Source organism: Trachemys scripta, chromosome 1 (genome assembly GCF_013100865.1).
Source record: "Trachemys scripta elegans isolate TJP31775 chromosome 1, CAS_Tse_1.0, whole genome shotgun sequence".
Lineage (NCBI taxonomy): Eukaryota > Metazoa > Chordata > Testudines > Emydidae > Trachemys > Trachemys scripta.
In genome coordinates this window covers 344464177-344479256 of record NC_048298.1, presented here as the reverse complement: position 1 = coordinate 344479256, position 15080 = coordinate 344464177, and the positions used below count along the sequence as shown (strand labels likewise).

At 46.6% G+C, this 15080-nt stretch overlaps 1 protein-coding gene across 1 annotated transcript; it reads right to left on the bottom strand.

The window, feature by feature from the left end:
* Positions 1-4323: 4323 nt before the first annotated feature.
* On the bottom strand, positions 4324-5334 carry LOC117888776 (olfactory receptor 52R1-like). The gene has a single exon (XM_034792528.1). It carries the CDS (start codon positions 5326-5328, stop codon positions 4324-4326), a length of 1005 nt encoding a protein of 334 aa, XP_034648419.1. The 5' UTR covers positions 5329-5334.
* Positions 5335-15080: the final 9746 nt, after the last annotated feature.

The following is a 15080-nucleotide window of genomic DNA, read 5'->3' as shown; positions in this document are numbered from 1 at the left end:
TAACTTCCACTCTTTAAAGGATGCCTTTTGCCTCTCACTGCTTTTTTATTTTGTTGTTTAGCCATGGGTGGCACTTTTTTGGTTCTCTTACTGTGTTTTTTTAATTTGGGGGATACATTTAGTTTGAGTCTCTATTATGGTGTCTTTAAAAACTTCCCATGCAGCTTGCAGGGATTTCACTTCTGGCGCTGTACCTTTTAATTTCTGTTTAACTAACCTCCTCATTTGTAGTCCCCCTTTTTGGAAATTAAATGCTACTGCGTTGAGCTGCTGTGGTGTTTTACCAGGCACAGGGATGTTACATTTCATTATATTATGGTCACTATTACCACGTGCTCCAGCTATATTCAACTCTTGGACCAGATCCTGTGCTTCACTTAGGACTAAATCAAAAACTGCCTCTCCTCTGGTGGGTTCCAGGACTAGCTGCTCCAAGATGCCATCATTTAAAGTGTCAAGAAACTTTATCTCTGCATTCCGTGCTGAGGTGACATGCACCCAGTCAATATGGGCATAGTTCCCTGGTCAGGTGGTCGGTAGTATATCCCTACTGCAATATTATTATTAGAGCATGGAATTACTATCCATAGAGATGCTATGGTACAGTTTGGTTCATTTAAGATTTTTACTTCATTTGATTCTACACTTCCTTTCACATATAGTGCCACTCCCGCTCCAGCACAACTTGTTCTGTCCTTCCGATATATTTTATATGCTGGTATTACTGTGTCCCATTGATTATCCACATTCCACCAAGTTTCTGTGATGCCTCTTATATCAATATCCTCATTTCATATGAGGCACTCTAGTTCTCTCATCTTATGATTTAGACTTCTGGCATTTAGCTATAATCACTTTAAAATATTACTTTTTAACTGTCTGCCATTTCATAATGTAACTGAATGGGACTCTTTTTCATCTGACTGTTTCTCATCAGCTCCTACCCGTATTTTATCACCTTCCATCCTCTCCTCCTTACCAGGACATAGAAAATCTCCTAGGGATGTCTCAGTCTGAACCACGTGCTCCTCCGCACCCGTCAGCTTTCCCCCAGCCCTTCGTTTATCAACTACCCTATGACCTTGTTTATATTAAACGGCAATCTGGTTCCATTTTGGTTTAGGTGGAGCCCATTCTTCCCACAGAGGTATCCTCAGTGCAAGAGGAGAACACAACTTCATCTTGAAGGAGAGTCTGAACTATGGGATCGTTTCCCTCTGCTCCAGTTGGATGTTCTCCTTCCCCAAGACTTTCATCCTCCTCAACTGCACAGAGGCTGTCAGACTGGAGGTGGGACTATTCTACTGTGTCCTGGGAAGTCTCATCAACATACCTCTCTGTCTTCCTTAGCTCCTCCAGTGAAGCCATTCTGGTCTCCAAACCCCATACTGGCTCCTTAAGCACCTAAGTCCCACTGGTTTAGGTCCCTAGGAGCTTGGCTGAGGGGCTGGAGAGAGGTGGCTATTTCCATGTGGGATTGTCAGCTGTGCACCCTCTCCTGGAGTGAGGTGCCTAGGACAGGTCAGAGCTTTCTGGTGAGAGACACGTGGGAGACCAGATCCAAAATCTCTGCTCTACCTGATTTGGAGCAGGGTGTTATACACAGGTCTCCCACGTCCCACATGAGTGCCCTGAGTACCCAGCAAATGGCTATTCTGGGTGGGGCGCTCAGACTGTCAAGCTGGAGCTGTTCCACTTTGTACAAATAAATCTTCAGTGGAGCAGGGATTTGAATCTGGGTCTCCCATGTTCCAGGTGAGGATGCTAAACCACTGGGCTATAGGATATTCTGGAGGTGCACACACACGGCTGCACGTGCAAACACACAGAGTCCCATGGGCACGCAGACAAACACGCATTCAGCTGCACATACCCCTATGTGCACATAGGATGACCAGATAGCAAGTGTGAAAAATCGGGATGGGGGTGGGGGGTAATAGGTACCTATATAAGAAAAAGCCCCCAAATCAGGACTGTCCCTATAAAATCGGGACATATGGTCACCCTATGTACACACCACACACAGATCCATGTGCACAAAAAGACACATGGATGCACATGCACACATTCATGTGCACACACACATTCCCGACCTGCAAAGCTCCATCCAGGAGGCAGGGTCTGAGGCTGATCAGGCTTGCTGGGGAGATGGGGTGGGGGACACCTCGTTGGAGAATCCCACCAGAATTGAAGGCTAAGTAAAGACTCTGAGCAGCTCATTAGTTGAGTTCCTCTCTATCCAGGGGGTGCTTGATCCCAACTCCATGCCAAGCCCTGCCCCCACTCCAACTTTAACTCCAAGCCCCCAACCTTGCCCCGCCTCTTCCCACCCCCGCTCCACCCCAGGCCCTGCCCCCACTCCACCCCTTCTCTTGCCCTGGATTTGAGGGGTGTGTATACCTCAGAATGTGCTCAAGCTAATTGCAAGCATATTATGTGCATTCAGCCACCCTGAATTAATGAAACAGAACACCACATAGTTAAGGGTTAATTTGGAGACAGGCTTTCAGAAGCAAGGTCATCTCTAGCTGGCAGTTTCAGCTAATCAGAATGGGAGGAAGGGACAAACAATTAAACAACTGAGATTGAAAACCTTGGTGCTTGCAAAACCTTGAGTCTAGACCCTTCAGATATTAAAAGTTTACTGAAAGTTAGAAAAGTGACCTAACAGGGTCATTATGACCTATGTGTTTTGTAGAAGTTAGTTATAAAAGATTGGCTAATAGAGTGCACTTCGGAGCAGTCCTATGAAGCCATCTTGAGAGACCTTTTTCCTGACATCCTTTCTCCTCGGTGAATGAGCAACTGGCCACTGCAAACCTGCTTTTAGTTACTCAATATGGTTCCAGATGTTAGGGCAATATCTGGGATGCTCTATACCTGTTGCTTATGCTTGTGTGTGCTTAAATCTAATAAACTGCAGTGTGAGACAAGAGCACGCTTACTTGCACTACTCCTTGATCAGACAGAATCGCTGAGTTCCTGTTGATTTATTCCTTACACCTCCTGGAGTGAAATAATTAAGTTGCCCCTGTTGGGGGTTCTGACAACACCAGGTAACATTTCTCCCAGACCGCACCCCTGCCCCATCTCTTGCCTGCATCTTTCTGCCCCCTCCATCAAGCATGCCCCGTCTCTGCTCCTCCCAGCACCTCCTGCATGCTGCAGAATAGCTGATCTGTGGTGAGTGGAAGGCACAGGGAGAGAGTGGGAGGATTTGATCCCCAGGGCCACCGGTGAGAGAGAGGTGCTGAAGGGAGGGAGGGGAGCTTGGCTGCCAATAGGGGCTAAGCAACGGCTCATTTTTTCCATGGGTGCTCCTCTATGTAGTGATCAAAAGTGTCATGCAGAGCGTATGTCAGACTCAGCGGTGAAAGGCAGGGGGAATGCCTTTTTAATTCTTACATTCACCTGGCATGGCCAGAATGCCGCCAAAGACCCGGATGTGGTGAGTGTAACAATTGAAAAGGCGTCCCCCCCCCCCCCCCCCCCCCACGGCGGTCCCGATACTTTGAACTTATCATCTGGTCACCTAGGATACGGTGCCCTGTATGTGTGTAAATAGCCGGCTAATGGAAGCGGTGCCATTTATATCCCTCCCTGTGAGCTACCGAAGCCACCCTAGCCTCTGCCCAGCATCCCGCCTTCCCAGCTAACACAGGGGCTTATCCTTCTGTCTCTATCAGCTGTCCTCCTAGCTCCAAAGCTGATCCCTTGCCCTGCCCCCAAGGCCTCGTGCAAGACAAAGGGCTCCCAGCCCATCCCCATTCCAGGGACCCGGCCTGCTACAGACTCCCAGCCCAGAGGAGAAAAAGGGAGCTGAAAGCTAAAGAAATAAACCACACAACGGTCTCTGCCCTCAGAACTTTGTAGATGAGCTTTAGAGACCACAAGTTGTATGATGCACAATCTCACCCGCCTGCCACAGAACCTGATCCCAAGCTTCAGCTGCTTTTATACGGCTTCCGTGTGCACTCCTGGTTTGCCTGTCTGCCCCAGTGCTGTGTCCTCACGGCACTCACTGCAGGCTGCTTGTCAGGCTGCAGGAGCTGCGGTCTCAGCCCTGGAGCAGAGGGAATCCAGTTGGTGGGGGTGGAAGATGGAGATGATCCAGCGAGTGATGGCAGGAGGGGACGAGTGATCAACAGGGGTGGGGTGTTGGGGGAAATGGCACAGAAGGGGGAAAGGCCTTGAGGGAAGAGGCAGGGCAAGGGGGTGTCAGGTGTCCGGTTATCAGTAATTAGAACTGTGGCAACTCTATGAGTTAATGAGTTGTGCATAGTCCGATTCCCCAGTTTATCACTATTACACAGCACAGTAAGGCTAAGAAAGGGTTGAATGTCTCTTTGACTGTTCAGTCCCTGATTCAGGGAAGAGGGCCCTGCACCATGTCACCAGCCAGCTCTGGAGCAGCCTGTCCCGGATCTGTTTGGTCCTCACCCCGTAGATGATGGGGTTTAGCATGGGGGGCACTAGGAGGTACATGTTGGCAAAGAGAACGTGGAAATACAGGGGCACGTTGTGGCCAAACCGGTGCGTGATGAAGGAGAAGAGACCTGGGATGTAAAAGGTTAAGATGACACAGAGATGGGAGCTGCAGGTCCCAAAAGTTTTGATCCGGGCGTTCTTTGTGGGGAGGCAGAAGATGGCCCTGAGGATCTGGGTATAGGACACGGCAATAAAAAACACATCTACACCAGTCACCAAGAATGCCATAGAGAGGCTGTAGTAACTACTGATACGGATGTCTGCGCAGGCCAGTTTCACCACAGCCATATGCTCACAGTATGTGTGGGGGATGATGTTAGTTCTGCAATATGGCCACTGCCTCGCCAGGAAGGGATGGGGAAGTACAAGCAGGCCACCACGCAGCACCACAGCTAGGCCGATCTTGGCTACCACAGGGTTTGTCAGGATGGTGGAATGTCTCAGGGGATCACAGATGGCCACATAACGATCAAAAGCCATGGCCAGAAAGATTCCAGACTCCATCGTTGAGAAGCAGTGAATGAAGTACATCTGGATGAGGCAGGCACTAAAATCGATCTCCCTGGAATTGAACCAGAAGATGCTCAAAGTCTTGGGCATGATGGACGTAGCCAGGACTAGGTCGGTGACGGCCAGCATACAGAGGAAATAGTACATGGGCCCATGGAGGCTCGGGTCCATTTTCACAATGAAAAGGATGGTGAAGTTCCCCAAAATGGCTATGGTGTACATGGTGAAGAAGGGGATGGAGATCCAGACATGAGCTGCCTCCAGGCCAGGAATGCCCAGCAGGATGAGGGTGGAGGGGTTGGTGAAGTCGGTTGTGTTGGAATCTGACATGGAGTAGGGGAGATGGTGTCCAACGCTGAGGCACAATGTTGTCTCCTGCATATACCGTACTTTCCCCTGACTTCCTGTATGTGCCTAGGGTGATGGTCACAGTACAAATGCCTGGTGGAGAGACAAAGTTAATATGAGACACTACATGCACTACTGGAGGCTGTTTTCATGGGTGAAGCAGAGTGTTTGCTCTTCACACACTGAAAATGACATTTTCACTACTCAGATAAATGAATTATGAAGAACCCACCCTACTAATGTCAATTCCATATTTTATGTGCTCCTTTCCTCAATAATTCCTACACATTGTGCTGTGGAAAACCTTAATAGGAACCAGCAAGAAATTGATCCATCATTGTTCCTTATGCCTTGTCTACACTGCAAAGTTTTTTAGCCAAAAGACAGCTTTTAAAGACAGTTAAACAGTGGAGGTGTATACTCTGCAAAGCAACTTTCGATGACGGAACTCCTCAGTTTCAGTGAGATTATAAAACCACCTTGACAAAAGTTGTAAGGCTTTTTAATCAAAAGTTTTGTCGCCCAAGTGCCAATATAGATATTTGTACTTGATTTTATCACAGTAATAGGCCTCCGGAAGGCATCCCACAATTCCCAACCTGACCATTCTGGTTAGTAGTTTCAATTCTGCTACCCTGCATCCAGGCAAACACCTTCCACCCATGCCCCCTTGTAAAGTCCAGGGAATATTGAAATTCCTCTTCTTGTTTGCTTGGCGTAGAGAGCTCACATCACATGTTCCCAGATAACCACGGTGAATCCATGCAGCAATTGCCCTCCCACTTGGACCACTTCAGAGCTGCTGGATCTACTCATTATTTGGGAAGAGGAGGTGGTTCAGTCCCAGCTGTGCTCCAGTTGTTGGAATTTCGATACGTACAGGCAGATTTCATGCAGCTTGTGGGAAAAGGGCTATGATAGGAACACACTGCATTGCAGAGCAAAGGTGAAGGAGCTGAGGCATGTGTACCAGAAGGCAAGGGAGGCAAATGGTTCCTCTGTTGCCCCAGACCTGCTGTTTTTATAAGGAGTCGGATGCTATCCTTGATGCAATGAAAACCAGGCTAGAGAATCCATGCTGTAGGGAGTTTCCTATTCACCTAGTTACTGAAAATCTGAGAGTGGAAAATACCCAAACCTTTGCCAAGACATGTGCCCTTTTAAAGTCCCGGGAATTTTGAAATTCCTCTTCCTTTTTGCTTGGCGTCGAGAGTTCACATCATAGAATCATAGAATGATAGAATATCAGGGTTAGACCTCAGGAGGTCATCTAGTCCAACTCCCTGCTCAAAGCAGGACCAATTCCCAACTAAATCATCCCAGCCAGGGCTTTGTCAAGCCGGGCCTTAAAAACCTCTAAGGAAGGAGATTCCACCACCTCTCTAGGTAACCCATTCCAGTGCTTCACCACCCTTCTAGTGAAAACGTTTTTCCTAATATCCAACCTAAACCTCCCCTACTGCAACTTGAGATCACTACTCCTTGTTCTGTCATCTGGTATCACTGAGAACAGTTTAGGGCCATCCTTTTTGGAACCCCCTTTCAGGCAGCTATCAAATCCCCCCTCATTCTTCTCTTCTGCATACTAAACAATCCCAGTTCCCTCAACCTCTCCTCATAAGTCATGTGCTCCAGCCCCCTAATCATTTTTGTTGCCCTCTGTTGGACTCTTTCCAGTGAGGAGGTGTTCTCCATTCCAGAGGTGTCCAGCCAGTCTCAGCAGTCACAAAATCAGGTGAACAAGAAGCAGGAGAGGAGACCCCTGGTAAGTGATTTTGCTTTGTGAAGTATGGAGATGGGTTGAGGGCAGAGAAATGCACAAGTCTGGTTGTATTTCTGTGCACTTGGTATATTCCCGTGCAGCTAGGCAGTATGGTGGAAGAGGGTGTTGATGCTCACCGAGATGTCACAGGAATCCTTCAGAGAGATCTCCAGGAAACTTTCCTGCAGGTACTCCACAATCCTGTGCCGGAGGTTTCTTGGCAGAGCTGCTTTGTTCCTTCCCCCATTGAGGGACACTTTCCTGTGCCATTCTGCAATTACTTGGGCAAGGACCAAAGTGGCACACAGGCGAGCAGCATAGGGATGGGGGAGGAAGCCACAAGTGTGTAGTAGATGCACACTTGCTTCCTTGCTTACCCTCGTGAGAGAAATATCTGCTACAATGACCGCCATCTGAGGAACAAGGTAGGAAACTTTAGAATATTGCCCCCTGAGAAGTGCCCCATGACCCCTTAAACATTGCTTTTCTCCCATGCACAATGTCCCCTACTCCTGGGTACACTCACGATGCTTGTGGTGTTCGCTGGCAGGTGTGCTTGACAAGGGTCAGCCAGAAAGTGATTGGTGTGTTACCAGCGGTGTATTTTAATGTAGCGTTTCAATGCTGTATGTGTACTTAACAATGATGCTTCTGTTTATTCTTACTTGTGCTTCACCAGATATTTCTTTGAAAGGAGGCACCCCGTTCACCCCAGCCGAGTGTCTCCACCAGATAAGAAAGAGCCCAAGACAGAGCAAGGAAGATATGTTCTGGGAGGTACTTCAGCACTCAGATGCAGAAAAGATGGAATGCAGGAAGTGGAATATGACAAGCAGGAAAGAAAAGGAAATGAGGCATGCACTAGGGGCATAACAGAGAGGCTGATAAAAGTTTTGGAGCAGCAAACCAACATGCTGCAGTCCTTCGTAACCCTCCAGACTGAGCAGATGCATGTCTGCCTGCCCCTTCAGCACATTCAGAGCTCTTTCCCATGCCCTCCCCAGACTCCACCCATACACTTCCTTCCAATTTCTGGTACTTTGTGCTTTACCATTCACTCCATCCCTGCAGACACCTTTTCAAATGACAGCTAGATTGACACCCAGCAATAAAAGTCAGCCCTCCCCTGGTACCTTCCCCTCTCAAGAATGTGAGCTTGTCTGTGTGTGTATGCAAGGTGTTGTGTTTTTTTGGCAATAAATGCAAAGTTATTTGAATAATAAGCACTCAGTATTTGTTTCCATGTAAGTTATGAAGCAGATGGCAGCAGTAAACAAGCAAGCAGTTTTATTATTTCCTTACATTGAATCCTGGGCTTGAACAAAACTGGACTTCATTATGCATTACAGTCCCAAGCATAGCATCAAACATTACTGGTTCTCATCTTCAATGTGTTGCTTCAAAGCCTCCCTGATTCGAATTGACCTCTGTTGTGCCCCTCTAATAGTCTTGGTATGTGGCTGCCCAAAATCAGCCGCCAAGCGTTCTGTCTCAGCCGTCCACCTCTGAGCAAACTTTTTGCCCTTTCCTGCACAAATATCATGCAATGTGCGACACAAGGCTACGACCATGGGACTATTTTCCTCATTGAGGTCTAACCTGTCATAAGGGCCTCACCAACATGCCTTTAATCTGCCAAATGCACATTCTACAGTCCTCCTGCACCTACTCAGTGAATTGTTGAAACACTCCTTACTGCTATCCAGGTTTCCCATGTAAGGCTTCATAAGCCCTAGCATTAAGGGGTATGCCGGGTCTCCCAGGATCACCAGGCATTTCGACATCCCTACGGGGATCTTCTGGTCTGAAAAGAAAGTCCTCATTTGCAACTTTATGTAAAGGCCGGTGTTCCTAAAGATTCGTGCATCATGCAATTCTCTGGACCACCCTGCACTGATTTCAATTAAATGCCCACAGTGATCCACAAGCACCTGTAACACCATGGAGAAGTACCCCTTCCGATTGATATACATGCCATCTATCATCCCTCCACAGTTAGGAATACCAATTTCTGCAAAGCCATCCACAATATCACATATCCCCAAAGGTTGATTTCCGGACTGCAAACTGATTTGTGACCGACTGGTAGCAGCCTGGAGTCGCCAGCTTCCACACTGCGATCGCCAAGTACTTCTCCACCAAGACGGCAGTTCTCATTTGGGTGTCCTTGTGCTGCAGGGCTGGGGCGAGCTCAGCACACAATTCCAGGAAGGTGGTTTTCCTCATCCAAAAGGTCTGCAGCCACTGCTCATCATCCCAGACCTGCACAACGATGCGATCCCACCGCTCAGTGCTACGTTCCACTGTGTTCAGCTGTTCCGTACATGTCAAAAGCAACCTAATACTGCTGCTATCCATGTTGGACAGCATGTCAGGCAACTGTGACTCCCATTGCTTTCACAACTTCAAGATTGAGTCCACTGCCGTTAGCGATGTGCTCCTGACAGCTAGCAGAGAAGTGCCGCGAACTGGAGATGGGAAAACATGGAATGCTGGGATAGAAAACAACGCATCATGGAACATTGAGCCTGAACCCATGATGAGCTGTGATCCACTCCACCTTCCCACAACACCTTTTGGCACAAGATGGTGAGCTGAACTGTGGAATAGCTACCCACAGTGCATTGCTCTCACTGTCTCTGCAACTGCCCCATATGAGGATGTGCTATGCCGAAAGAGAAAGACAGTGTCAATGTGCAACAATGATTTTCTTTAAAGGCTTTTTGGTCATTGACCAAACTTTTGGCAAAAATATCTCCCAGTGTACACATAGCCTTAATGCAATGAAAACCAGGCTAGAGAATCCATGCTATAGGGAGTTTCCCATTCACCTAGTTACTGAAAATCTGAGAGTGGAAAAAAACCAAAACCTTTGCTAAGACATGTGCCAGGGAAAAACATCCCAACTAGAACACACCTCAGGGAAAATTTTGTGCGTCATTGATAGCAGCTCCACAGAAACACCCGCTTATTTGCAGTAGTGGCCAAAACAAAGACAATGTTCAGATGCCTAAGGAAAGGGATGGAGAATAACCTGCTCTGGATATGTGCTCAGTTTTTGTCACCCAGTCTCTAACAGATAAAGCAGATAGAAAGGGGATTTCCGAGACAGGCTCTGAGAATGGGGAAGACTACCATATGCAGATTGAAAAGTCTGGGACTGTTTAGTTTAGAGAAGAGACAAAGAACGGGACATATGAGGAGAACAAAATAAAAGAATGGAACTGATTACATTCAAATGGACAAGCAGAGAATAGTTCCCAAACATTAATAGCTATCTACAGATATCAGTCAAAAGGGCTAATCCCCCAAAGCTGAGGAAATTTATCAGCAAAACTGATTGGGGGGAAAATATTAGACAGGAAAATGGGAATGAAAATCGCGAGTTTGTTGGATAGCTAAAAAGTCACGATTCCGCAGTCAAGGAAGTGGAGAACTTTGGCTAAAAGCCTGGTTCAGTGGCAAAGTGAAGGTAGCAATTATGTGGGAAAAAGGTAATATATACATATGGAAAAAAAAATTCCTAGAGGGAGAAAGGAATTTTGTTAATGTTGCAGAAAACGTAGATGTGTTGCAAAAATAGTTTTTTTTCCGTATTTGGAAAGAAGCAGTATCAGGTACTCATGTCACATGAAGTGATGAAATAGTCTCCAGTCCATTAGCTGCCAAGGAGAATGTTAAACAGCATCTACAATAGAACTGTAGAGTTACGAACACCAGAGCTACAAACTGACCTATCCACCACACATCTCATTTGTCAGGAGTAGAGCCAAAAAAAATAAAAAAATAAAGGACCGTTCTCGGTTAAACGTAAAGTCTTAAAAAATGAAGGGAAAGTTTAAGAAAAAAGATGTGACAAGTTTAGGGAACAATGGAAAAGCTGGTATGGGATTAGTTCAGAAAAAAGTGTAGGAATATTATTAATGCCAGTCAACAACGTTGTTTATGGAAAACAGGTCTTGTCCAATCAAACTGATTTCATCCTTTAATGAGAGGATACATTTGGTTGATCAAGGGTACTGCGCAGATGCAATAACCTTCAATTTCTCTGAGGCATTTGATTTAAAAAGGAAAAACATCTCCACATGACATTGGTGAAACCGACGGTATCCAGTTCCGGGCTCTACATTTCTAAAAGGCTGTTGAGAAATTGGAGAGGGTGCAGAGAAAAGCTTCAGAAATGATTGGAGGATGGAGAAAATGCCAGACAGTGAGAGGCTTAAAGGACATCAGATATTTAACTTATCAAAAAGACGATTAAGCGAAGACTTTCTTGGGGTGAGAAGCCATGGTGAAGCGGAGAAAGGCAAAGCAAGACCCAATGGCTGGAAGCTGAAGCCAGACAAATTCCAGTTGGAAATAAGGGCCAAATGTTTAGCACTGAGGGTGATTAACCTTTAGAACAAACTGCGAAGGGAAGTGGTGGATTCTCCAACTCCGCATGTCTTCAGACCCAGACTGGATGATTTCCTGGAAGATCTGCTTGAGGGCTTCTCTACACTTAAAATGCTACAGCAGTGCTTCCTTAGCATTTCAGTGTAGACACGACTTACACCGATGGTGGTAACTAGGTTGATGCTGTCTACACTGGGGTTAGGTTGATATAGCAACATCCTTCAGGGGTGTGTACTATTTTGCTGTTGCAAACAAAGCAAATGCAATTTTGGGATTGCATTAACAGAGACATAGAATGCAAGTCCCGGTAGGTGATACTACTGCTCTACTCAGTGCTGGTTAAGCCTCAGTTGAAGTACTGTGTCCAGTTTAGGTCACTAAGGTTTAGGAAGGATGTAGAGATACTGGAAAGGATCTAAAGGCAAGAGACAAAGGTGATCCAAGGGATGGAATTCAAGCCATATGAGCAAGCTGAAGGAACCAGGTATGTTTAGTTTGGAAAAGAGGAGATTGAGGGGACATGAGAACGAATGGATATAAACTGGCCGTCGGGAAGTTTAGGCTTGAAATTAGACGAAGGTTTCCAACCATCAGAGGGGTGAAGTTTTGGAACAGCCTTCCGAGGAAAACAGTGGGGGTGAAAGACCTCGCTGGCTTTAAGATTTAGCTTGATAAGTTTATGGAGGGGATGGTTTGATGGGATAAAGTGATTTTAGTCAATAGGTCAATAACGTGCCATCGCTGGTAATTAGTAACAATGGTCAATGATGGGATATTAAAAGTTACTACAGAGAACTTTTCCAGATAGTCTGGCTAGAGAATCTTGCCTGCATGCTCGGCGTTCAGGTGATGGCCATATTTGGGGTCGGGAAGGAATTTTCCTCCAGGGTAGATTGGCAGAGGCCCTGGGGTTTTTTCGCCTTCCTCCGCAGCATGGGGCAGGGGTCGCTTGCTGGAGGATTCTCAGCGATTTGAAGACTTTAAATCATGATTTGGGGACTTCAACAGCTGAGTCAAGGGAGAGAATTCTTCCAGGAGTGGGTGGGTCAGCTTTTGTGGCCTGCATCGTGCAGGAGGTCAGACTAGATGATCATAATGGTCCCTTCTGACCTTAGAGTCTATGAGTCTATGCCAGCGGTCTTCAGATCCTTGCAAGGCTGCCATAAAAAAGATGGGGAAAGTTGTTCTCTCTTGCCACAGAGGCAGGACAAGAGTCAATGGGTTCAAACTGCAGCATAGTAGATTCAGATGAAATCTCAGGAAAAACTCCCTAACTGTAAGATCAGGCGAACAATCGAACAGTCGCCTGGACAGGCTGGGGAGGCTCCTTTGCTGGAGGTTTCCCAAAGGATGCTGGATAGTCATGTGCCTGGGATGGTTTAGACATAACAAATCCTGCATCTCAGCAGGGGTTAGATTAGCTGACCCTTGTGGTGCCTTCTCACCCTGTGGCTCTATGATTCTATGATGTAAAATCCTAGTGTAGACCAGGCCTTAGTCACACGCAAGTCTTTGGGCTCAATACATGGGGTAACTGGGTGAAATTTAGTGGCCTCTGTTATACAGAAGGTCAGACTGGATGATCTAATGGTCCCTTCTGACCACAAACCCTATGAATCTATGAATAAAGAAAGTATCAGGGGGTAGCCGTGTTAGTCTGTATCCACAAAAACAACAAGGAGTCTGGTGGCACCTTAAAGACTAACAGATTTATTTGGGCATAAGCTGTCGTGGGTAAAAAACCTCACTTCTTCAGATGCAATTTTGTGAATAAAGAAAGTAGATCTGGCATTTATATTTACTGTGTCTCACAACACACACACAAGGGAACATTCATTTACATTGAAAGTCTGAACAGATAACACTGATGAAAGAAAGTTTTTACATAATCCATAGTTGACCTGTGGAACTACTTGCCACAGACATTATTGGAGCAAAGAGTTTAGATGAATGGGATTTGCAAATGGATTGGTCATTGTAGGCAGTGCTGGTGGCACCATGGTTAGTTAAGTCTGATACCTTCAATTAATGGAGATATCCCATCTCCTAGAACTGGAAGGGACCTTGAAAGGTCATCGAGTCCAGCCCCCTGCCTTCACTAGCAGGACCAAGTATTGATTTTGCCCCAGATCCCTAAGTGGCCCCCTCAAGGATTGAACTCACAACCCTGGGTTTAGCAGGCCAATGCTCAAACCACTGAGCTATCCCTCCCCCCGGGATATATTAGGAGACATAATTTTCAGTTACTTATAAGTTTGCCAATCTTTAAGCATTTGGACACTGGGTGTCTGCTTCCAGCTGAGTTGTTTTTTGAAAGTTTCAGGCATAACAGTTCAGCGGACTTCCCAAATGAAGCTAGGAGAGAAAATGTCTTGCCCATGTTGAAAAATTCTTATAGCTGTTCAAGTGAGGAGCCCTAGCACTTCCATGCTTTCCAGAAGTTAAAAGTCAGGTAACAGCCCCACCCATTAAGAGCCAGAACCCTGAGATGCAAGAGGAGGAGGTGACAGTGTCTGTGAATTAACACACAGTTGGCTCCTGAGATCTTTACTCAGTTCTTACTCCAAAGGGGTTTTGCCTCAGTGGGGCCTGAGCAATGTACGGGCCTTGTACTGTACATCTACTGACACCTTTCATACTGAAAGATCCACTGTGCCACTGAAATGCAGCCACCTTGGGGCTGGAGGCCATCAGCTGGGGAGGCACATCAAAGAGGGACATTTTGGCCCATGATACTGGAGCAAACTCAGCCCCTGTGGCAAGGCCCCTGGGATGTTTAAGGCTGCACAGAATGAAAAGGACCCCAGACCTATTCTCTGTCCCATCATGTCCACGTTACACTGGGTTTGTCGAGCAGGTGAGCTCCTCAGCAAGAGATGGGTACCTGTGAATCCTGAGATGGAAGTGTCTTCCCTAGGAATCCTCCTCAGGCAGCCGTGTCCCACACCTCTCTCACCCCAGCATCTGCAGCAGCATCCCACGCCGAGAGCTGATACAGGGGTTTGTGCTGTTTATAATATAGCTGTGTGCAGTCCCAGTGGGGTTCACTCAGTTTCTAGGGAAGAAGGAACATCTGGATATAAACAGGCTGGAGACCGGAGACACTCTAGCCAATGTCTCTCTTTCCATGTCTGTGCTTTTGTGCTCTTTATCCAGCTTTAGGAGTAAACAGCAATTAAAGGACCTTCCCAAAGGGACATGAGAAATCTTGTGCTCTCCGCGGAGTCAGAGAGGAATTGGCTGCTCTGTGCATTTGTGTTTTTTAAAAATTATAGTTGATTAGTAAGAAAACCAGGGATAATGCCTAGATCTCCCCGGGTCTGATACCCTGCAAATACCCAGGATAGCTGGCTAGATTGTAGACAGACAGATCTGGAGATTGACGACTGATGGGAGACACAAGCACTCTCTGCAGGCACATGGGGCTGTTGCTAAGGGGTCAGAGATCAGTAATTCTCATCTGTAACTATGTCCATACTGGGCAGCACCTTTCACTGAAGGATGTTCAAACACCTAGCAAAGGAAAGTCACTATGAACATATCCCCATTATGCAGATAGTAAACTGAGGCATGGGGA

Bases quoted from the DNA above. Each gene is read 5' to 3' on its own strand.
- LOC117888776 (XM_034792528.1), bottom strand. From the start codon at position 5,328: ATGTCAGATTCCAACACAACCGACTTCACCAACCCCTCCACCCTCATC.